Genomic DNA, 25,281 nt, shown 5'->3' on the forward strand with positions numbered 1-25,281 from the left:
AACATGAGATGTATTGGTGCAGCTGGCACCGTGAGTTCCGTGAGTTCAACTCCATCGTTAGTACAATATCGAACGTAGACACGAATGAGTAATCTTTGTTTTCCTTTCTACTAACGATAGGTAGTGAAGACCTTTGGAGTGGATAAGAAATAACTACACCCTTGATGTCTACTGTACCAATAAATAGGGTGGAAAACTAATCTACATAATTCCTGATCAAAAGTGTCTATCACGGGACAGACTACATTCAAATCGACTTAGGAATCACTCATGGACATACAAAGTTGTATGGAAGCCTATGGTCGGTCCCACAATATGCTGCCGTAATGTTTATAAGAAATTATCTTTCTTGAGAACAAAAGAAATTCTTTTCTTCTAAAATAAGGAAAAATAAAAGAAGTTTCTTATGCAAATTGCGGCAGTATGTAGATCAGTTTTCCAACCTGAGTGCCAAAAAAATGTACAATGGAAATCTGACGCAGAGCCGGTCAGGTCTTTTAACTTCCAAACGGTTCCAGTTAATCATAGTGATAGTTTGGATTGAAAATATGAAGTCGCACAAAGTGTTTAAAGTTAAAATCAAAACAGCTCCTGATTCTGAAGAAGCAACAACACAAAATTTCTTTAATATCAAATATTTTTTAGACAATTTTCTTTATTAGAATTTCTGACGATGGTAATGTTCCCAATATCCTTTGCCGTTGTCGTACTCAATTCCAATTTAATTTTCAAATTTCGCTTTTATTGCAACATTTATATTGTCACACATCAACACACATCCACGCACAACCCATCATCACCCACTCACGTTTTCAATTATAAAATTTACCTTATCGCATAAAAATATCATCATACGCATCCATATTAGAATAGCTGGGGATATCACAGTTTGAATACCGTAGGGTACATCAACGGTGTATATACGCACGCATTTTGTCGCACATATGGCACATATCAAAATCATATAACATTTATATGGTTGACATTCAGAAAAACATCTACAGCACGATAAAATCCCTTATTTTCCTCAACGGTCGTAAAACCGAAAAGAAACGTTCTCTTATTTAAACAGGGAATATAAATATTTTGTGCCATAACGTACCCTCTTCCTTACATTTCTTTCTTGTTTTTTACTCTAACTACATATGGGTACATAAAGTGTTAAAATTTTCGAAACCCTTCTCGTGCAACCAAGCCGTCGGGGATGAGACAGAGCAAGAGAGAATGGAGAAGGAAAAAAAAAGTACGAGCGTAAAAGAAGGAACGTTCCACATAAAAACGTATTACCATGTATAAATTCCATGAAATTCGCACATTTAAACTGTATGTATGTGGAATGTAATTGCCAATTTGTTTAGAAATTGGACGAAACGAACGTTTAACTGTGTGTTATATAACCTAGCAGTGTATGTGACTCTGCATGATGTTTTTATTTCCTTACAAGAGACACAACAGTATATGTAAATATATGCCTAATCCTTAAGTTTACACATTACGTTCGCATGAAGTGGTTTTTCTTTCGGAAATTATTTGGAATAAGAATTACGGTGTGTAAAGGGTTCGCGATATTAAAGATTTTAATGGAAATATCTTTGAAATGAGGCGAAAGTGAGAGTCCGCAAGACAACAAAGTACTGTCTTGCTGGGAAATTTTTTCGACGTGTTGGACCTTCCCACACGCCTCAACAAAAAATGTCCCAGCAAGACAGTAACGTAGTATCGGTTTTAACATGCTAGCGTGCGGTAAAGTTTTATACTTTACGTCACTGTTTTGACAGTGAAGCTGCACTTACCGCCCGCAAGTAATATAATTTGCATATTTCCTTTTTAAAGTTATTTTCTTGGCTTCAGCTCGTTCACAGTTTCCAAAACAACAAATTTGCAAGCCGTTATGTAATATTGTATATTGTATTATGCTGCGGAAAACTTTAAACGGTAAATTTTGTGTGCAAGAAATGGTTCTAGGTGAAGCCGATTTTCCGTACGTCCAGTTACAGTAAATTCCACGAACTGAACTCTACGAAACGCTTACATAAAACTCTCCCTTCATCAAGATTATTGAGAAAGGTATAAAAGTTCTGATAAAAAATTGAAGGTAGAGGACGTACACAATTGTCAAGAATCTTGACTCAAGATTATAAACTGTAGCCAAATTTACAGCCTTGCATTATGTGTGTGGTTTCTGATTGCAAACTACTTAAACATTTTAAAAACGAATATTCATCTGGTGGTACTTATATCATTGTAATTATCTGGTGTTGCTTCCATCTGATCTGTTTCATTCATATTCACACAACCACTGGGATGATAAATCTGTACCTCTATTTCTTAAGCCAGTCTGCTGAAACTGGGAGTACCATCTCGATACACGAGAATAAACAAAATAAAAGGAAGCATCTGTGGCCATGGACAATTTAACTGTCAATAAGTAAAGCGAAAAGTTATTCGTCACAAAGTATTGGAATGTAGCAAGAAAAGAGCGATAAATCGTCAAAAATTTAGCCTCGTTTCTCTCTGTCCTTTGTTTACCCCCTTTTTTCAATATTTCGTCATTCTGTTCACTTACTGTTATTATTTCAGGATAAATATTCATCTGGTCAGCCTAACACTGATCTATCTTCATATTACGTTCTCTTGTACTCAACCAGCAAAACTATTTTTATTTAAAAACGTGAGTTAAAGTTAACATTACTTCATGGAACCAAAACTTTACCTCAAGTTTTTGAATAAAATACCTTACTTGGCAATGGTGCAAATGATGGAAATGGTACTTCTTATGTGTACTCGGCTACGCCTCGATCTGTAAATTTCACACAAGAAGTACCATTTCCATCATTTGCCCCATTGGTAAGTAATGTAATTATATGCCATCGCGCGGTAAAGGACACTTTACATCACTGTTTCGAACTGTGAAAAAGTACTTACTGGACGCTAACATATATAATTACTTTACGTGCTTCAGGCGAAAATACAGCATTCCCCTTCGGATCGGACCATAACGTCACCACTCGTCAAAATAAAAATTTGGAACCTCGGGCGTAATGTACTATTACGAGTGATGTTAAGATTTTCCCTAGGGAGGGAAAGTTATACCAAGGCGACGAATACGCAAACATTCCTCCATTTTGTTATGGTATCGTTCAGCATAGCTATGTGATTAGATTTAATCTCTACAGATATTTTTGCAATGAAAAATAATAATAAATATTTCGCAAAGTTTCGTAAGAGCTAAACAATTTTCAATGGCTGATTTAAATGCAAAGCTATGGCAGACAAAAAATAAACAAAATGTCAAGTACACTATAAATAATTGCGATCTTGACGACTGTCGCCATTTCAACCACTTAACAAAACTGGAAAAATTAGCTCGAGTTTCAATATTCCAGGTTTTTTTTTTCTCGTACAAAAATCGTCTCAACTTTTCCATAAAATGTATAATGACGTCCTGTACCCATTTCTACATCAAAGAACTTTTTTTTTGCTACATTTTTACTTTAATTAGTTATACACGAAATAGCTTAATTAGGAATTTTATGCAGAGCTGTATGGGGTGTAAAGCAAAGTAGGAAAAAAAAATTATTTTGAGTAAAAGCTCTTTTGTCAGAATAAACTTTGCATATTTTATTCAATAATAACTTCTCGGAATATAAAGTGCTTTGTATAATGGCATGGCTACACCGGCAGTAGCTAACTTCAAACCACCCACTTATATTCTTATCGGTATAGACATAGTAGAACAAAATATACATAGCATATGTATTCCGTTACCAACCACTAGTATAGATGTAATGGAACATATATAAAAGTAGACTGACTGACTGGTTTTCTGTTTTTTTTTTCTTCTTCTCTTCTTCTACTTAGCTTGTTATGCATATCATACAATTGAACATTATACAACTAGGGTATAACCTAACTACGGTTTCGATGTTATAAAGAAAAATGGTTGCCAATTATTTCCGTGAAAATGGTAAATAGGAAAGGCGCATCAGTTTACGCATCGACTGAGGTAGAGCTGCCACAAAGGAAAAATTTTATTTCGATTCCTCGGTATATACATTTCTCATGTGCGAATTTATATGTATTACAAATTGGTCGTATAGCATTCGAATATTGTATAACAGCACAGCTCTACGACACACCCGAGTCTTTAAAGCTAAGCATTACGAATTTCATCCCGGATTCAAAAGAGAAAATAGAATCTTGGTAAAGGAAATAGTGTGCATGCAGGTAACGATACGAATGCTAACTGGAAGATGTTGGTAAAAAGTGTGGTAGTTTGTTGTTGTTCACCATATTCACAAATAATGGAGTAAATTGTGTAGATGGGAATATTATCGGGAGACGAGCACTTTGTAGCGGTTTGAAAAGTGTTATCCGTTAGAGTGGTTTGCAGGATAGAATTCGGATGTTCTTTGACAAAATTGAGTACTAAATTACTAACAGAAGTGAGAGCTACTGAAAAAATGAATACATCATCGCTAGACACGGTGCGGTTGAATGAATTTTAACTGAACATTTCGATGGACTTTTGATGTTTTTGGATATGTGGCAACACTGCACACATTTGTCTCGCGCGCACTAAACGCACTCATTGTAAACTGTCATTTAGTTTTGACGTTTTCCAGAACGTTCATGATTTGTACATTTGACATTTAGATTGGTATATAAGAACGGTTTATGTATCGGAGAGAAGCAGATCCATCTCAGCTCTCATCGAGTTCAGATCTCAATAAATAAATAATTATGGAGGAAACATTTCTTGTTTCATTACTGCTTCCCCATAAATTGGTGACCCCGACGTTCAGCCTTATGCTGCGAACACGTCTTTTTATAACCAATTTCTATTTTAGCATAATCTTACCTGCTAAAATACACAAATTGGTCAACGCGATGTTCACAAAGTTTTTACTCTGAACAAGTCAGGCTTCTGATAAGGTCATAACATATCGGTGATCACGAGTAGCTTCAAGCAACTCTTCTGACTGCTACACAGTCATAATAAATCAGAATAATTTCTGCTCTCAACGAGAAAGCACCTTTCTCTTCAGCAACATTCTCAACCAATTCATTTTAACTGGCTTGCAGCCATAAAATTCAGTTGGTCAGACTGACGCTCAGCAAAGTTTACACAGCACGTGAAGGTAGTCACACTGATAGCTCAACGCTGTGATAACAGTAGTGTACTGTTTGCTTTATGGCGTCATCGACTAGGTGAGCCCGTCGCTCAAAACACCTACTCAGGACTACAACCAATTCATTTTTGCTAGCAAATTGGTTAGTCAAATTTTTATAAGATCGTCGAAGTATGAAGACTGCTATAGCCGTTAAGCGCAGTCAAATTATTTAATCTCGGAACACAGTTTAGCTCATACGTGAATTAATTGCTACTGTTCACCCGAATTAAATTTAAAGATACTTAATGACACAGACAAGAGAACTTTCGCTCCAACGTCCTAACTACGCATCAACACTTCGTTCGTTGAGCTCTTCAACTCGTTGAGTAGTAATTGGACCAGGACTTTGTGTCTTCTATGCACAGTTACGGTTTAAGCCTGTCCTACTGCATCGCACGAATCCGTTGACTACCATCATCACTAGTTTTCTTGTCTCAGCTGGAACTTTTTCGACAAACGACTCGTTTCTCGGTTCCACCTGCGATTTATTTTCTAACTCAGCTCTTTCGTTCTCTTACTCAGACTCGGCTGCGCAGCCCACCTGATAGAACGAAAATTAAAGGTTGAAAGCTTCAATAATGTTTACCAACTAAAGGTTTCACTTTCCCTGCTCAGAACCCTCTGTGTCACGAAAGTAGCCTGGTAGCCGTTACTTTTGGAAGGCTAAGCAATACCTGGTTAAAAGTATATTTGCTTTTCGATGTCAGCTCTCATTATCTATCGAGCATGGGAATCCCTAGCTTCTGCTATATTCCGGTAATTGCAGTAGATATGATCATTTTTGCATCAAGCCAGGCGTTTAAATTCTTGAGCACATCCGTGCGCGGTAACACGACATTTTTTCATCATTGTGCGGATTATGAATGCTTATTCAACGCGTGTCTGTTGTTTATAAGTTCACCCGCTGGTGGTAATCGATGCTGATTCACTAACTTGGCGTAAGCCCAGTTCATCAGTTTTCAACCTCACTCATGGCATCTCGGTCGTCCGATGGTTTTTAAAAACTTAACCTAACGCGTTTTTCCGGAAATTTTTCCTCATCGGCCCTCCGGCTCTCGAGCGTTGCTGCGACAAAGACACGCTTCGCAATTTCTCCGAGTACCTTCAAGTTTCAAAATTACACTTAGAATTATGACAGCACGGGATTTGACTTTTTCTGTCATCCTTTGACGCTTACAAGTAATTAATTCTCACTTTTCGTGGCGGTCACGTTGCCCTTAAAAGTAATTGACTGACCGTCAACTATCTCTATTAAACTCAATCTTCGTCGGCTATCGTCGATTGATTGTGAGATATGATGTATACAGCTTTGAATGTCCCGCGGCAATTTCGATCGTTCCCCTCACGGAACACGTTGCTAAGCTAGCAATATCTGCCTATTCGGTCTTCAAACCGCTCTTTGCACTCGTCAACCAACGCAAAACTGCCTCTTTCGGTTGATATTCGTATTCCATACGGAATAACTAAAGGTTTCCATTTACGTATTGACATTGTCAAAACCACTTCCCTATTCGGAAGGTTTCAAATGTCTAACACGTACTCGCTTCGTTCAGCGTACTCACACGTTGTACATGTAAGAGTTCTGGTTCCGATTACAAGAAACTCAAACTTGTTCATCGTCAGACTCCGTCAAGCTACCCTCGCTTAAACGGTCAACCAACGCAACCTGCATCTTACGGTTGATTTATTTTCCAAGCGTTTACTATGACTCTGAGCAAGTCAATTTTCTAATATGAGCTCCATATTACCAACGCAGCGATCGGTGGAGTTAATCAGTTCAAATACAACGACTGTCCACCTATCCACCTAAAATCGTGAATCGTTATGCGTTTACGCTTTGATCAAGCGCTTCTAATTGGGTTGGAAGCCTGCAAGCAAGACTGATCACAAGCCATTCATTTTTTGATTTTAAATCAAAAGCCCTCGATCAAACATTCAGCTTTCTTCACGAAAGAATGTTTCCGGGCAGTTCAAAATCTTTCGCTTTCGAATATGTTCCAGTCGAATATCCGAAGCATCAACGACAAGTTCCCACCGTAGTGAACCCATTGAAAATTATTGGAGCACAACAAGCGAATTGGACAAACATGTACCTACTCTCCGATCCACGTGGCTCACGAATCCAAATGTATCAGCACAGCACATTTCGCACAACGATTTTATATGAAACTTTATATTAATTTGTAAAAACTCTACATTGTGTTTAGCTTAAGATATTGATTTGTGATTCATTTTTTTTGCGAGTTCTTTCTATTTTGTCAAAATCCCTAGTCTTTTCTAAGAGGGGAGTTATGTGGCAACACTGCACACATTTGTCTCGCGCGCACTAAACGCACTCATTGTAAACTGTCATTTAGTTTTGACGTTTTCCAGAACGTTCATGATTTGTACATTTGACATTTAGATTGGTATATAAGAACGGTTTATGTATCGGAGAGAAGCAGATCCATCTCAGCTCTCATCGAGTTCAGATCTCAATAAATAAATAATTATGGAGGAAACATTTCTTGTTTCATTACTGCTTCCCCATAAATATTATTAGTCAGCTCGGAGCCCTGAACAAGGTTCTACAAAAATTTTTGATTTTCATCCGTACCGTCGGTGACATTGGTGCATAGCCCATCCTGTCTACAGAGAGAGTGGTGAATAACTGGTTATGGTTTCAATCGATAGTGCCTGAAATTCTAATAACAATTGTACAAAAATGTGGTACACTAAGTGCAAGTGAAGCCGGCAGAGGCCCGCTAAATTTGAAAAAACTTGATTTTCAAACAGTCATAGAGACGTGGATACTTGAGGGATGAAGCTAATAAATTGCTTTAGCAGGAGAGCAACATTCCCTCTACCAATGACCAAAAAATTATTTCTGGAGACCAACTACGTAGAGGCTGACAGTAGCTCAAAGTTTTTCCCTCATATTCTTCTGTTGGGTGCAAATCTGATACTTCACGGAGCTTTATTTCTTCTTGAAATGACCTTGTTTCCCATGAGGGCCTACTCCTCCGGAAGAAATGGTCGTCGAGGAGTCGAGTTCATGAAATTTAAAGAATCACCTGATCTTCGAAGCTCCTAATTTTAGTGACACTAAGACTGTCTGACTTAGTTTAAGTTTAGGTCACCCTGAAAATTTCCTGAACGTGACCTGAAGTTGCAAGACATGAAATAAAAATTTCGGGTTCAGGTCCACCCTGAATCGGAACTGATTTAAATCAGGTTCAGGTCAAACCTGATCTGTTCCGAGCATTTACTGGGACCTTACTTTATCATATTTTACAGTCAGAATCGGTTCGAACTTCTAAAATCATTTAAAACAAAAAGAAAACAAGTTGAACAGAGTTACAGATGAAATGAATGAAAAACGTACATCTGGCACCCTAACACGTACATATATTTCGATAAAGTTTCCAACTCGACCAAAAGTCTGTTATGACCTCCAGTGAAATGTTCGGCTGTGACAGTAAATTCCTTTCAATACAAAAAACATATTTTCAAAGTTTAATCAAAAATAATCCAGAATAACGACTGGCATTATACCTGGGGATCTAAATTAACCCATTTCTACTGTTTACTTTCTCAATTTCATTGTGATATCCAAACGAAAAACCGCTAAACAAAAATTGTTTCAAAGAATTTTTCTGTGTGGTCTGAACGATCGACCATTAATTGTTTCACTTGAGTCAATATCAATACTGATACGGTGCATTGGAAACTATCTTTTTGTTTACTTTGTATTGATAGGGGATGTTCAGGAATGGTAGACAGTTTGGACTCTCTGTTTGTAATGAAAGAGAAAGTAAACAAGACCAGAATTATTTACACGGAAACGGTCGAGCGAATTACAAATTTCAGAATAATTTTCAATAAAATTGAAATTTTCACCCCAATCATAATACAACTCATACTGAAATCATGGAAAATCCATTTCTATATCTGAGTTCGAAAGGCGTTCTGCATGGTATACTCATTCTATACAAATCAACACGACTTGTGATGACAAAAAATTTTAAATCAATAAAAAATCGGCAATCGCACACACTTTACTCTCGAACGGTAATGGTTAGGGTTATAAGAATTATTGTTTTTTTCTGCGGATATTCAAACCATACATGCACACACACAAACATACATGCCTCACTCTGTGCAATTTAAACACAATCAAAATGGCGAATTTGCGCACCTTGTTCGTAAGAAAAACAAAAGAAGTGCAAAGCAAATTTGTGAAATGAATGATGGTCGCATATATTATACTTGAATGAGCCATTGAACTTTTTGATGGCCGAATGTTTGGTTGAGGTGTTCGTTGTTGTTTTTTTTTAATATATAATTTACAGCCGTTGGGTGTGTCTTCGTTGCAATTTTTGTAAATCATACCTTCGTTTTAGTGAGATTTGGGATTGCTAGCAGCATATGTTTGGTTATCAAGAATGCTGAAACTTCTACAGATAACATCATGGAAAAACTATTTGATTTGGTCTTCATAAGACGCTTTGTCTTTCTCGTAGGGTACATATTAGTAAAAATGTTTTCATGAATTTTCTTTGTGACATTTCATAATATCTGTGAAATCACGAAATTCGTGAAAAGTCGCGAAAATTCATCAAAACTCGAGAAAACATTTTCATTGATATAAATCCTGCTTTCGGGATCACGTCTGATACAATCTCCACTCGTTGAAAAAAATCAGTGTTTTAGCACTTGTCTTTGAAGGCAACTCGTCACGCACTGTTTGGCACACGTAAAAGATCTCAATTTCAAAACTATTCTCCTTGGTTTCTGCGATTTCTCTTGCCATTTGAAATAGCAAATTAGTGAAATCCAAGAAACTGAGATGAACAACTGCTGAGGTACGACAGTATGACCTTTTATGTGAGGGATTCTTTTGAAGAACCGCCTACCGAAGTCGGACCCATTTTCTAGTGGAATTTTTTATATGTACCTAGAAAGGGCTTCGACCCTAGCAACCAAAACCACTTTCAAAATCTTCAAAGCTTGTGTGGCGTGTGGCTAGTGGGAGGTGATGCAAAGCCGAAATTAGCTTTTTTCTTACAAAGATTTCTCCAGTTACACGAGCCGTACAGGGTCGTGTGAGGTGTCATTAGAAAGGTAATCACATGTACTATTGAGCCGAAGACTTACACTGTTCTTACAAAAATTTGAAAACTTTAACTACACATATTTCTGTGTGGATGAATTATAAAACCAATAAGTCTCTATTCGGCTCAATAGTGCATGTGATTACCTTTCTAATGACATCCCACACGACCCTGTACGGCTCGTGTAACTGCAGAAAATTTTTGTAAGAAAAGTGCAAGTTTTCAGTTTTTGATCCCCTTTCATCAGCCACACAAGCTTCAAAGAATTTTTTTGAAAGTGGTTTTGGCTTCTAGGGTTGAATACCTTTCTAGGCACATATAAAAAAGTCCACTGGAAAATGCGTCCGATTTCGGTAGGCTGTTTTTCAAAAGAATCCCTCTGGGCAAAACAATTGTGCTATTTTCTCACAAATGAACTTGCGATTATTGTCTAGAGTACGCTTAGAAATGAGATAAATCAAAGAAACGGAGAGGAACAGTAGTCACAACAGCTGAAATACGAAAGTGGATTCTTTAACGCGGGCAAAGTAGTAGCGAGTAGCGAGAAGACGGCCAGATGAATTCTCGATTATTGTCTAGGACTTTCAATTTAAGAAAATCGAATCTTAAAAAATCTTAGACGTACACTTTGCTCTAGACACATCTTATTTCCATCAATAAGAAAACCATATTACTTATCCACATCGAGAGTCAAGTATTTGTCCTACAATGTGTTACAGTGTACACCGAATCAAGAATAAATCAGCCAACCGTAATTGGAATTTCTGGATTAACAATAAAGCTTGTCGCAATATTCTGTCAGAGTTTGCTCCTTAATGAGTACTTAACAAAACCGAAATTAATAGGGCCAATGACCCACATCTACACGAAATGGTTCATATAATCCAAATAAATTTTAACTTTTCATCGCACTATACTCTCGCATCATCCATTCCATCTACATGTTATGTATAATGATATGGCAAAACCGATCTTTTCGGTGTAATTCAGATACGGGGATAATTTTCCCGTTAAAACAAACAATAAATTTGTAGTTGAAAATTCCAGAAAGTATTATGGCAAAAACATATAAGCCATTAGTCTCCGCTAGTCTCACTCTCTCAGCGCTCAACATTATAAAATTTATAGTGAATTTAATTAATCAATGGCAATAAGTTACCCTCTTAAGCTATTTCGTTCTCATTTTTGAAACTGGTTGGAACGTGTACTACGTACATGTGTGTATATCCAATCCATATGTGGAAGAAGGTACGTAATTAAGAGACTGGTAGTTATGTGCACATACACATTAAATTGCGAAAGGCTAACACCCTTGTTCCACTTATATCTTATAGCATGCAATTGACTCGGTAATGAAACGCAAACATTCCAACTTACAACATATTAGAGGATTTAAAGGACAATAATATCCTGTAAAATAGTGCTGTACCTTCCGTACGAATTATAACACACACAATACGATAAAGTTCTACTTTTATCGCATAGCATTATCCGCATAAGCAGCCCCAGCATACAAGTGTTCGATTGTAGCTTCGTAACCCCTTTTTATATTCGGCGAACATACCTAACATTTAAAATGCTGGGGTAATAAATCACTAATTAAGGTCATTTATTCGGCTAACATGTCTAATGTCCAGATAGATTAATGGACAACTATTCGATCTGTGTGTGTAGTGTGGCGTACAAGTAATTATTTTGCACAAATTATTCTTTTTTTTCGATTTGGATTTTATGTGTGAAGCGAAACGAATTACGACATAATGGGGAAGTGTCTTTCACATCGAAATTTGAATTAACAACAATAATAGCTTGTTCTTGGACTCAAAGCCGAACGATAACAGAATGGAAACATATTCAAAACTGACAACTGGGTAGTGTGTAGATAGCATAAAGAGAGAGCTACACTGAACCGATTGAGTTGTTATCCCCGCTCTAGCATTATTGGTCATAAATCTGTTCAAGAGGCAATAGTTTATCCTTGATAGCCTTGATATCAGAGACCAAATTATCGTGGTATACTTTTTCAATACAATTTCTATTCTCTCGACAATTAACCAAACTGCTGGAGTTGAACAACAACGTTCTTTTTACGGTGCTGTTTTCCGTTATTTTAATATGCGCCCTGACTAATCACCAACATCACTAACAAAACCCATAGACCATTTGACTTTCTCAAAGTCGTTGTTCAATTAGACAAAATATTCGCCACTCACCTGGAAGACATGGACTCGTTGCCGATGCGAATGATGACTTCAGGTGAGAAAAACCTGAAAGAAATTACAAATTTATTAGTTAAACCGAACCAGGTGCAAGATATTTCATTTCATGAAAATTAATTTTTGCACGCGTTCCGTCCACAATACAACGGTTGAAAGAAACGAATCATTATCAAGATCTATGCCAGCATTCGTTAAACAATTTTTATTTTCTTCCATCGCATCATATTATTATCTGTGCATCGCATCAGTTTGTATTGTACTGACGATGACTTCACGACAAATAAATGTAGCATTCTGGGTCAAAATGTGTTAAATCAAGGTAGTATGAGTGGTTGTTATTATCGGATTATTTCTTTTTTTTTTCGATGCATTTTCGGCACGTGTTCGTAACATCCTGAATACTTGGAAGGTAGAAATGAAGAGAGCAGGTCAGACATCTTTCTTATAATTTACTCCCAAATTACTAGGCCCCACCACTTGGGTGGGTCATTTCCCTTGACTGACTAACAATACTTTCAATAATTCCAGTCTCAGTTGTCTTACCATTTTTAAAAAAGCTGTTGTTTTGAAAAACACAAAATTATAGTCAGATGAAAAAGCGAAACAAGAATGGTCTCTTGAGCTGCGTGAATCGAAGGTTCAGCGAGCGATGTTTTACATCCAATAAGTATGAGTACTTAAAAACTCTTTTAAAATGGCATATTTCTTGCCTTCCTCTTGAATAAATTAAACTCGTGTGAATTACGGCCCTCGCTTCGCTCTGGTCGCAAAGTTCACACTCGTTCAAATATTCATAAGCCTAAACATGAAAAATAGGAAATTATAACACGATGTGATCAGGAGAGGCATTTTTGAGTATGTTTGTCATACACTGAGAAGAATACAAACAAACAATATTTACAACGATTGAATATTGTCTCCTAAAAAGCGCAATGAGTGGAAGGTCTAGCGACGTACGTTTTACTCCTAATATGAGTCTCCTATATAGTCTACTAAAAGCGCTGAAAAGGTGGCGTATTTCTTGCCTACCTCTTGAAAAAATAAAACTCGTGTGAATTACGGCCCTCGCTTCGCTCTGGCCGCAAAGTTCACACTCGTTCAAACATTTTAGGAACGAAAAAAATTCTTTTTTAGAATACGGATTTCACGCAAAAATTGTCGTATATCCCAGATTACTAGTCCGATTAAATTCCAATGTTCGAGTTTAACCACATGAATTACGCTACTGGTCGAAATTGATTTTTTGAAGCCTCTGAGAATTACTAGAGCTATCAGTTTCTCAAGCAAGCAAGCAAAAACTCTTTTGGGAAGTACTTCTTAATTGTTAGACCAGAAATCCAGAATTTCACAACTCGTCAAATAAGAAATTTTTCTGGAAATCCGTTGCAAAAATGTCGTGGTATAACGAGTTATATTTACAATTACTCCAAACTCACTACTCCAATATCATTCTCTGTCAATTAAAACAAAAAATTTGAAAATCGGGTAAAAATTACTCAAGTTATCGCGCGGTAACAAGAGAAAGCGTCTGTGTAGAATTTCTCCCATCTCGTTGTTCGAACATTATCCATCTGCAAACTCAGCCTCAAGAGTTTCAATCTTCGTCGATTAAGACAAAATCTTTGAAAATCGGATAAGAATTATGGAAGTTATCGCGGTAACAAGTAAAAAAATCTCTTGAGGATTACTCCCATCTCATTACTCCAATATTGCCCATCTACGAACTCAACCTCATGATTTTCATTCTCCGTCGATTAAAACCAAAATTTTGAAAATCGGTAAAGAATTACTCGAGCTATCGAGTCCACAAGGAAAAGCGTCTGTGTAGAATTTCTCCCATCTCGTTGTTCTAACATTATCCATCTGCAAACTTAACCTCAAGAATTTCAATCTTCGTCGAATAACACAAAATCTTTGAAAATCGGATAAGAATTAGGGAAGTTATCGCGGTAACAAGGAATAAAATTCTCTTGAGAATTACTCCCATCTCATTACCCCAATATTGCCCATCTACGAACTTAACCTCATGATTTTCATTCTCCTTCGATTAAAACCAAAATTTTGCAAATCGGTAAAGAATTACTCGAGTTATCGAGTCCACGGACGTTTTCTGTATTTAACGTTTTTTGCCAATGTAGAACATTTTCAAAATATCAAAGTGAACTTAGCGTTACGGACATTTAAGGGTATTTTCTTTCATAAGACAATGACTTTCAGTCAAAAGAATAAGTCTAAAGAGTCAGTCTGAAACTTATTGGACCAACGATGTGGTTTAAAATATTTATTCGTTGCTGCGATAAAAAATATAACTCCGATATGTCCATGATGCAAAATCTCTCACTTCGATTGTTATGTTAACGAATGTAACATCATTCCAACCGTAGATCAACCTCGAGGTCAACGCTCATTTTTATCTTTGCTGTCGGTAACAGATGACTATTATGATGATCGTAACATTAGAAGTTTTACTAACTTTCTGAAGAGACACGGAAATGATTGCCTGATCAATGAGTAGAGACGGAAATAATCCTTTTGACTGCTATATTGTAAAATATTTGCATCACTAAAGACTTTGTTACACTGGAACAGTTGCATGGATTCATCGGAAAATCGAACCCATTTTTCTTCGGGATGGTTTTCATATTCCTGAAAGGTTTTTGAGTCCAGACATCGAAATGACTCTCATTTAACACGAAATTTTTCAGAAACAATACAAGACTGGGAAGTAATTGATCTTAGCTTCCCAATGAACCCACAGACATGCAGGTCGCTCCCTTCTAACGACAATGGTATCCGGACCAGGCAATGTCATTGTTCGATTTTAAGAAGTCCACTACTCGACTACTCATGGAGACAAAAAAAATGAGAGTAGTTTCAACGTCTGGGCCTCAAGACCACTTCAAGCCATACATAAACTATCCCGAACAAAAATGGGTCCAATTTCAATAGTCGATTTTCAGAAGAATTCATCTGACTACGAAATGTGCTTATCATAGTGTTAGTAGTGGTGCTAACTGCTCAAATAATTATTTTCATGCCTTGTCCCCCAGTGATCTGCTCAACCTGAGACAATGTAAGACCTTGGTCGAATCCACTGCACAGAGTATCTTCTTTTCGTACTATACGTTATTGGAAGAGATATACGTGCACACACGGTGTTTGTTATAATAACAAGGTGTTTGCTATTTTTTTGTGTGTTATTTTTATCGAGAATTCCAACTACTTAACTGCCTTCAAAACATTTATTCGAATCAACAGAAGAAAAATTTAATAATGTAATTAATTCGGATTATAAAGCGAATTACATTCACCGCCAGCCATTCAACATATTTCCAATTTAAATAACACAACACACAAAACAAATTAAATATCAGAAATTAATTTGACATCAGTCTTTTAATAAAATGGAATTTAAAAAAAAAAAGAAGAAGAACGACGGTTGTAAGAGGTGATGATGAGTGTCTACAATATAATGTTATAGAATTAAAGACACACATATCTCTCTCGATGTTAACCATGCATCAACTTATAAATATTGTGGAAGAAGAATGAATAAAATGAAGAAAGAAAAAAAAAGACGAAGAAAATTTGAAGTAATAAAAACAGACATTGTACGGATTGGTATGGATGAAGAAGCGCTAATACGTATAATTAGGGTCGGAGCCAATAAAAAGAGGATCAAAAGGGTGACGTCAGTCGATGTATTTTGTATAATATTAAACGCCGCACAAAACTATTTTTGGTTGAATGCTATTATGGCGTTGAACAATTGAATTTATTGAATTTTTCTTTCAGTCAAATATCACTCTCAATATTCCCAAACGCAGTCGTGTCGGTCGTTTCGTATGTAGAAGAGAATGCCCATGAAGATGATGATGATGATGAGTACACATATTTATTTCCCTTTTGTTATTTATTAACATATCAAAATATGATAATTGGGTTTTATATTATTAAATAACACGAACGCGGGAAGATTTATGAGAAAATAAGCGGAATAGTTTTGTGGGTTTTGTGGTTGGTAGATATGGTAGATGCCTTTTTTTTATTATTATTAGTTTCGAATTCTTGTTGCTTTTCAACATGTACTGTGCTCTGTTGCCTTTAAATGTATTCAAATAGCAATTTTTGATAAAATTAATTGAGTAATTTGTGTTCGAGTTAAAGTTGTTATAAACGCATTGATGGTGGTTCTGTACAGTGCCGCTCAGCTATTAATGTAATTGGTGTGAATCGTTTACAAATTGATACGAATTGATATCAACGATCTCGAATCGAAATGTGTAAGTTAATTACACACAGCGATTGCGATGATGGTTTCGATGTAGTTGTTAAAGGTATCGGTTCAATTAGAGCATTTCGTCGTGGAACTTTTCAAAATATTTCAGTTTTTAGTTGATGAACTGAATTGTTAAGCGAAAAGGTGCATCAAATTTGCCAAAAAAGACATAAGAAAACTTAGTGTAAAAGAGATGCAGTGGCAGAAGTCCTTTGCAAGTATGCATTAATACTGAACCTGAAGCAGGGTCTATTTTAAGGGTATTAAATTCCCTAAAAACTATTGAATGGTTCAGTCCATTCTTTGACCTATTAACTTCATATTGAAAACCCTGTTGATTTGTACGTTTGTTGCTAAACGGCACACAATGCGTATTGTCACATTCGGCCTGCGACTTAAAAAATCGTTTACAACTCGGTCAACAACACATGTCGTGCGGCTAAAAAATCATGTATCATCCAGTTGGAGTTGCATAAATTTTTTGATGTGAGGCCACTGGTTCTGTACGTAAAATTGCAATTGTCAACCGCACTACAATTATACTAATGACAAATGAAATAGAAACTAGAAATAGGAACTGTATCGCAATAAAGTCATCAAATCTACTACTTTTTTTGTGTAAAGTATCTCCTAGTGTATGAAAATCTATTACTTCAAATATTTTTATTATACATTTCACTATTATAAGAGAGCACTAAACGAAGCTGGACACTTATTGTGTTTTTGTTGTCGATTGCAGATGATTTTGAGCTAACACAACCAATAAAATCTGATACAAATTTTTCAAAGGTTGGGCTGGGAAGTCCTATCATTTTAACTAAGTCATGCACATAAATTGCTCAAAAGCCAAGATCTATATCATCTAGATCCATTTCCATCTAAAAATTACTTGATACAACAACAACAAAATCACTCTATGCAATCTATTTACCTCGTCTATAACGGGAAATCATTCCCTTTTTTCGAATATAAAAGCAATTCACTTCAACGAACTGAGAAAAAGAGTTAATTCTGTACCAATTGAGATTATTGTTACAGAAACAAAATAGCTTAAATACAAGATGAATTGTCCCTAATGCCATATTCCATCCTTTCATCAATCATAATTTCTCACTTTCGTCTCCATATTATGTTGAATGCATTTCTGAAAATTTCATCATGTAAATAGACCGCCTTATGATATACCAGCTGCTGCTCCTTTATTTACCACTCATTTCGAACGCTACATAAACAAAATCTATGTGCTCACTCATTCGCTCTGTTCATGTCAGACGATGGCAACAACAACAAAACGTACCACAAGAATGAGATAATTATACCGAAACCGAAAATCACATTGTTAACATCCGTGTAATACAAGAGTAAAAAGATAAATTCAACACTTTTTTCATCCGTATTATATTCGGAAATTTGATATTTGTTGAAGTATTTAGAGAAAATTCTCAAAAAAAAAATCGTTCAGGCAAATTGGCGTGTTGTTGTTTTTTTAAAAGAGATTTTGGCTACAGCAAAATTGCCATATTTTTGTTTACATTGCGGATTAGCCGTCGGTATAGAGTGTATTTTCATAAGGTAGTGAAATAGTGATGATTCGGCTGTTGAACCGTATGACTTTCTATAATTCCTGTATTTATCTTACTTCTGTTGAAGATTTTTAGATTTTTTTATTGTTGGAAAAACTTAATTATCTTTCTTAATGGGTGTTTGAGGGCACCTCTAATGTGCGATGGCCGAAGGCCAGAGCACATTCCCCGTGGTAGCTGTGCACCTGGGGGTGTTTGTTAGACCCGCGAGATGGGTTACGTACTAAAATTGGGCCGATATTTTTTCGACCGATTTTTTTTTCATTTTTTTAACTATGTCTCATAATGTCGGGCGGGAACCGCCCGACATGATAGTGGCGAAAAAAATTTGAAAAAAATCATTTTTTACGATTTTTGAGTGAAAATGAATGAAATACAGCTTACATTGCGAATTTTGGTAGGGGTATGATGGGTGCGTCGGCACCCGCAGGTGCCATGGATCGACGCAGATTTTCATGACCGACACGTAGATACCAAACATCGACCCATTCGGGTTTGTCTTCGAGGAGATATTACTCAAAAACTGAAAATGGTCATTTTACGTTAGTGAAAAATTTTTTGCTCAAAAACTGTGCGATTTTTTTTCTTCATATTTTCACCTTAGAATCGACTGGAACGGCCCGATCGATACATATATGACTCAATAAATCCAAAGGGGACATTTTTGAGAAAAGTGAAAAAAAAATTTTTTTGACTTTTGATGGACTTTTGGTTTTTGACCATTTGCAGCCAGTGCATCGCTCGGTGTACGGTGTGTGTGGGCTCAAAATGACGGCACGTTCAAGACCTATCTAACGATTACAAACACGATATGGTGCGGTTTGAATTTTGGGAGAAAACACTTTGGAAGTGAGATGGAAACTTAGGGTCGGGAACACTTTTGCACTTGCTGTGTGGATCAGGGGGACTGTGGTAACGGGATTCTTTCTCTATTCGATAGAGCAGGTCCTGAGCTTTCATTAGACACCTCACACGCCATAGTCATGATGTTTTCCGCCGCACAAACACTCTTCAAATGGGTCACTTCGAAGCTACTCCAAAGCACAGTGAAGCAAAAATGTTTTTGCTTGCCGTGTGGTCATTTCTGATGGCATTTCTTTGATATATAGCTCATATTGACGGGTGAGTCAAGCCCGTTCGAACGCATATAAATTTTTGGTGGTGGACACTCCGCCGCCGGCACAGCGGTCGAAAATGCATTTTTTTACCTTTTTGATATTTTGAGTGTGGGGAATCGATTTTTTCGCTCTGTTTCGACGGATTAACGCGTTTTAAGATGATAACCGTTTATTAAGTGCATTTCGCACGAATATCGGCTGTGGAAACAATGAAAAATTGTCGGTGTGGTTACTTTTAATGAAATTTTTGTGCGCTCATGGACTGTGAAATGGTCGTTTCTTTTTTATTGTGTTGCCACTGTCAACACCTGTGTAACGGCAGTACGTTTCACATTTTCGGGCCCACATTTATGAAAGTGAAAAATATCGCTTATATCCAAGAACACATATAGAGTAATGGATCGGATCGGATCGAATTTTGACTATTAGAAAATGTATAGGAAATTCGCTATTGAAAACGATCAATACGTTACTTTCGTCATTTTCTACGCTGAAATTTCTATTTTTTTTCTCTACAAAAAGTGGACAAGATCTCTAATGTATTGATCACATAGAATTATTGGTTTTACGAAATGAAGCGAAAAATCGCTAATTTAGCGAACCCAAAGAATATTCCATTTTACAAAATATTGTGAGAATTTCCAATTTTTTCCGATTTTTTACTTAAACAGGAAAATCGCTATTTCAACAAAATCATTGAATTTTCCTTTTAGCAATATGTCGGAAGAATTTCCAATTTTACCTTTTGAGAATCGAACCGAAAATCGCTAATTTGGCGAAGCCAAAGAATAGTCCATTTTAGAAAATATGGGGAGAATTTCTAATTGACCAAAATCATGGAATCATTCCTGATACAACGCGTGATGAGAATTTCTAATGGAACGACCACAACGAATTTTCCTTATAACAAAATGAGCTCAAAAATCGCTAATTCCACAAATTCATTGAATTTTCCCTTCAACAATATGTGGAGAGAATTTCCAATTTTTCCTTTTACAAAAAAATGAACGATCGCATCGAATTTTCCGTTTTACAAATTCAACAAATAAATCGGCAGAGAATATTCACCTTTTACTAAATGAATCGAAAAATCGCTAATAACCCAAAACCAAGCAATTTTCCCTTTTACAAAATGCGGGAAGAATATCCAATGAACCAATCACAACAAATTGTTCCTTTTACAAAATGAAACGAACATTTATGAAACTGAAAAATATTGCTTACACATATAGAGTAATGTATCGATCGCATCGAATTTTTCCTATTGGAAATTCGCTAATTGAAAACGGAAAAATTGAAATACGTTACTTTCGTCAATACAAATCTGATAGCCGGAGGCCCGGGGGTGTGGAGGTGGAACCCCCACTCATAACGTCATCTTCTACACTGAAATTTCTAATTTTTTTCTTTAGAAAAAATGGACAAGATTTCTAACATAGAATTATTGATTTTATGAAATGAAGCGAGAAATCGCTAATTTAGCAAAGCCAAAGAATATTCCATTTTAGAAAATATGGGGAGAATTTCTAATTGACCAAAATGATGGAATAATTCCTTATACAAAACGTGATGAGAATTTCCAATGGATCCACCACAACGAATTTTCCCTTTTACAAAATGAGCTCAAAAACCGGTAATTACACAAATTCATTGTATTTTCCCTTCTACAAAATGTTGGTAGAATTTCCAATTTTCCATTTTACGAAACGAACCGAAAAGTCACTAATTTAGCAAAGCTAAAGAATATTCCATTTTACAGAATGTGGGAAGAATTTCCAATTGTTCATTTACAAAATGAACCGAGAAGTCGCTAATAACCCAAAACAAAGCAATATTCACTTTTACAAAATGTAGAGACAATTTTCAAATTTTTATTTTTCAAAATGTGAGCAAAATTTCTAATAGATCGATCACATCGAATTTTTCCTTTTACAAAATGTGCTCAAAAATCGCTAATTGAACCATTTACACGATGTTGGAAAAATTTCTAAATTACCGAAGAAATCAAATTTTTCCTTTTACAAAATGAGCCGGAAATCGCTAATATAACAAATTCATTTAATTTTCCCTTTTACAAAATGCGGGGAGAATGTCAAATGGAACGATCACAACGAATTGTTCCTTTTACAAAATTAACCGAACAAAGCCAAAGAGTTTTTCTTTTTTTAGATTGAACTAAAAATAATTAATGAAGGGTCCGTTAGGATTTTCCCTTATACAACCTTTTTTTATTTCTTTTTTCAAAAAAAAAATAACGGAACGCAACACTCAACTATGAAGCCCAACTCCCCCCGGACAGCAACTAGGATCAGTTTTTTAAGGCAGCTTTGCTGCCTTCAGCGCCGTCTCCCACTGTGGTTCGATCATTCTGTTTGCATATTTTACTGTGGACGGATATCGTCTATGTATTGTACTAATCATGAATCGTATCTCATTATCAATCCTATCTCATTATCAATCATATCTCATCATAGCACATATGCCATCATAGCACAGATCCCATCATAGCACATATCCCATCATAGCACATATCCCTTCATTCATAGTACATATCCCATCATAGCACATATCCCATCGTAGATTATATCCCATCATAGATCATATCCCATCATAGATCATATATCATCATCATTGATCATATCTTATCATCATTATCATATGCTCACCATCATCTCCGTCGCTAATAGAAACAAAGGCTAGTTATCTTTCTTAATAGGTGTTTGTCGTATCCTCTAATGTGCGATGGCCGAAGGCCAGAGCACATTCCCCGGGGTAGCTGTGCCCCTGGGGGTGTTTGTTAGACCCGCGAGATGGGTTTTATACTAAAATTTGTGCGAAATTTTTTCGACCGATTTTTTTTTCATTTTTTTAACTATGTCTCATAATGTCGGGCGGGAACCGCCCGACATGATAGTGGCGAAAAAAATTTGAAAAAAATCATTTTTTACGATTTTTGAGTGAAAATGAATGAAATACAGCTTACATTGCGAATTTTGGTAGGGGTATGATGGGTGCGTCGGCACCCGGAGGTGCCATGGATCGACGCAGATTTTCATGAGCGACACGTAGATACCAAACATCGACCCATTGGGCTTTGTCTTCGAGGAGATATTACTCAAAAACTAAATTTGGTCATTTTACGTTAGTGAAAAATTTTTTGCTCAAAAACTGTGCGATTTTTTTTCTTCATATTTTCACCTTAGCCTCGACTGGAACGGCCCGATCGATACATATATGACTCAATAAATCCATTGGAGACATTTTTGAGAAAAGTGAAAAAAAAAATTTTTTGACTTTTGATGGACTTTTGGTTTTTGACCATTTGCAGCCAGTGCATCAGTCGGTGCACGGTGTGTGTGGGCTTAAAATGACGGCACGTTCAACACCTATCCAACGATACCAAACACGTTGTGGTACAGTTTCAATTTTGGGTGAAAACACTTCCGAAGTGAGATGGAAACTTAGGGTCGGGAACACTTTTGCACTTGCTGTGCGGATCAGGGGGACTGTGGTAACCATTTTTTTTCTCTATTCGATAGAGCAGGTCCTGAGCTTTCATTAGACACCTCACACGCCGTGGTGGTTATGTTTTCCGCCGCACAAACACTCTTCAAATGGGTCACTTCGAAGCTACTCCAAAGCACAGTGAAGCAAAAATATTTTTGCTTGCCGTTTGGCCATTTCTGATGGCATTTCTTTGATATATGGCTCATATTGACGGGTGGGTCAAGCCCGTTCGAACGCATATAAATTTGTTGGTGGTGGACACTCTACTGCCGGCACAGCGGTCGAAAATGCAATTTTTTGCCTTTTTGATATTTTGAGTGCGGGGAATCGATTTTTTTGGTCTGTTTCGACGGATTAACGCTTTTTAAGATGATTAGCGTTTATTAAGTGCATTTCGCACGAATATCGGCTGTGGAAACAATGGAAAATTGTCGGTGTGGTTACTTTTAATGAATTTTTTGTGCGCTCATGGACTGTGAAATGGTCGTTTATTTTTCATTGGGTTACCACTGTCAACAGCTGTATAACGGCAGTACGTTTCACACTTTCCGGTCAACATTTATGAAACTGAAAAATATCGCTTATATCCAAGAACACATATAGAGTAATGGATTGAATTTTTCCTATTAGAAAATGAATCGGAAGTTCGCTAATGGAAAAGGGAAAAATTGCATTTTCCTTAATACGTTACCATCGTCAATGCTAATCTGATAGCCGGAGGCCCGGGGGTGTGGGGGTGGAACCCCCACTCACTACGTCATTTTCTACACTGAAATTTCTATTTTTTTTTTCTCTAGAAAAATTGGACAAGATCACATAGAATTATTGGTTTTAGGATCGTTTTAGGATGAAGTCGCTAATTTAGCAAAGCCAAAGAATATTCCATTTTACAAAATATGGGGAGAATTTCCAATTTTTTCCGATTTTTGAATTAAACAGGAAAATCGCTATTTCAACAAATTGATGTAAGTTTCCCTTCTACAAAATGTTGGGAGAATTTCCAATTTTCCCTTTTACGAATTGAACCGAAAAGTCGTTAATTTAGTAAAGCCAAAGAATATTCCATTTTTATAAAATATGAAGAGAATTTCTAATTGACCACAATCATGCAATTATTGCTTATACAAAACGTGATGAGAATTTCTAATGAACGACCACAACGAATTTTCCCTTTTACAAAATGAGCTCAAAAACCGGTAATTCCACAAATTCATTGAATTTTCCCTTCTACAAAATGTTGGTAGAATTTCCAATTTTCCGTTTTACGAAACGAACCGAAAAGTCACTAATAATAGCAAAGCTAAAGAATATTCCATTTTACAGAATGTGGGGAGAATTTCCAATTGTTCCTTTTACAAGATGAACAGGAAAGTCATTGAATTTTCCCTTCTACTAAATGTTGGGAGAATTTGCAATTTTTCCTTTCACCAAATGAACCGAAAAAAACGCTAATTTAGCAAAGCCAAAGAATATTCCATTTTGGAAAATATGGGGAGAATTTCTAATTGACCAAAATCATGGAATAATTCCTGATACGAAACGTGATGAGAATGTTTCTAATGGAACGACCACAACGAACTTTCCCTTTTACAAAATGAGCTGGAAAATCGCTAATTCAACAAATTTATGAAAGTTCCCATTCTACAATATGTGTGGAGAATTTCGAATTTTTCCTTTTACTAAATGAACCGAATAATCGCTAATAACCAAAAACCAAGCACTATTCCCTTTTACAAAATGTAGAGAGAATTTTCAAATTTTTATTTTTACAAAATGTGAGCAAAATTTCTAATGTATTGATCACATAGAATTATTGGTTTTACGAAATGAAGCGAAAAATCGCTAATTTAGCGAAACCAAAAGACATTCCATTTTACAAAATATTGTGAAAATTTCCAATTTTTTCAGATTTTTGAATTGAACAGGAAAATCGCTAATTCAACAAATTGATGTAAGTTTCCCTTCTACAAAATGTTGGGAGAATTTCCAATTTTCCCTTTTACGAATTGAACCGAAAAGTCGCTAACTTAGTAAAGCCAAAGAATATTCCATTTTAGAAAATATGAAGAGAATTTCTAATTGACCACAATCATGGAATAATTCCTTATACAGAACGTGATGAGAATTTCCAATGGATCCACCACAACGAATTTTCCCTTTTACAAAATGAGCTCAAAACGCTAATTCCACAAATTCATTGAATTTTCCCTTCTACAAAATGTTGATAGAATTTCCAATTTTCCCTTTTACGGAACGAACCGAAAAGTCACTAATTTAGCAAAGCTAAAGAATATTTCATTTTACAGAA

General features: G+C 36.2%; 1 protein-coding gene across 5 annotated transcripts in view; it reads right to left on the bottom strand.

Annotated features, from left to right (window-relative positions):
- The window catches only part of LOC119084264 (visual system homeobox 1-like), a 94,417-nt gene that overhangs the window by 48,883 nt on the left and 20,253 nt on the right, over nucleotides 1-25,281 (bottom strand). For all 5 annotated transcript variants that reach the window (XM_037194178.1, XM_037194176.1, XM_037194173.1 and 2 more), the window contains exon 2: nucleotides 12,481-12,534. In XM_037194178.1, the coding sequence (XP_037050073.1) occupies nucleotides 12,481-12,534 (54 nt within the window). The remainder of the gene's footprint in view (nucleotides 1-12,480; nucleotides 12,535-25,281) is intronic.

The sequence above is a fragment of the Bradysia coprophila genome, unplaced genomic scaffold, assembly GCF_014529535.1.
Source record: "Bradysia coprophila strain Holo2 unplaced genomic scaffold, BU_Bcop_v1 contig_732, whole genome shotgun sequence".
Classification (NCBI taxonomy): domain Eukaryota; kingdom Metazoa; phylum Arthropoda; class Insecta; order Diptera; family Sciaridae; genus Bradysia; species Bradysia coprophila.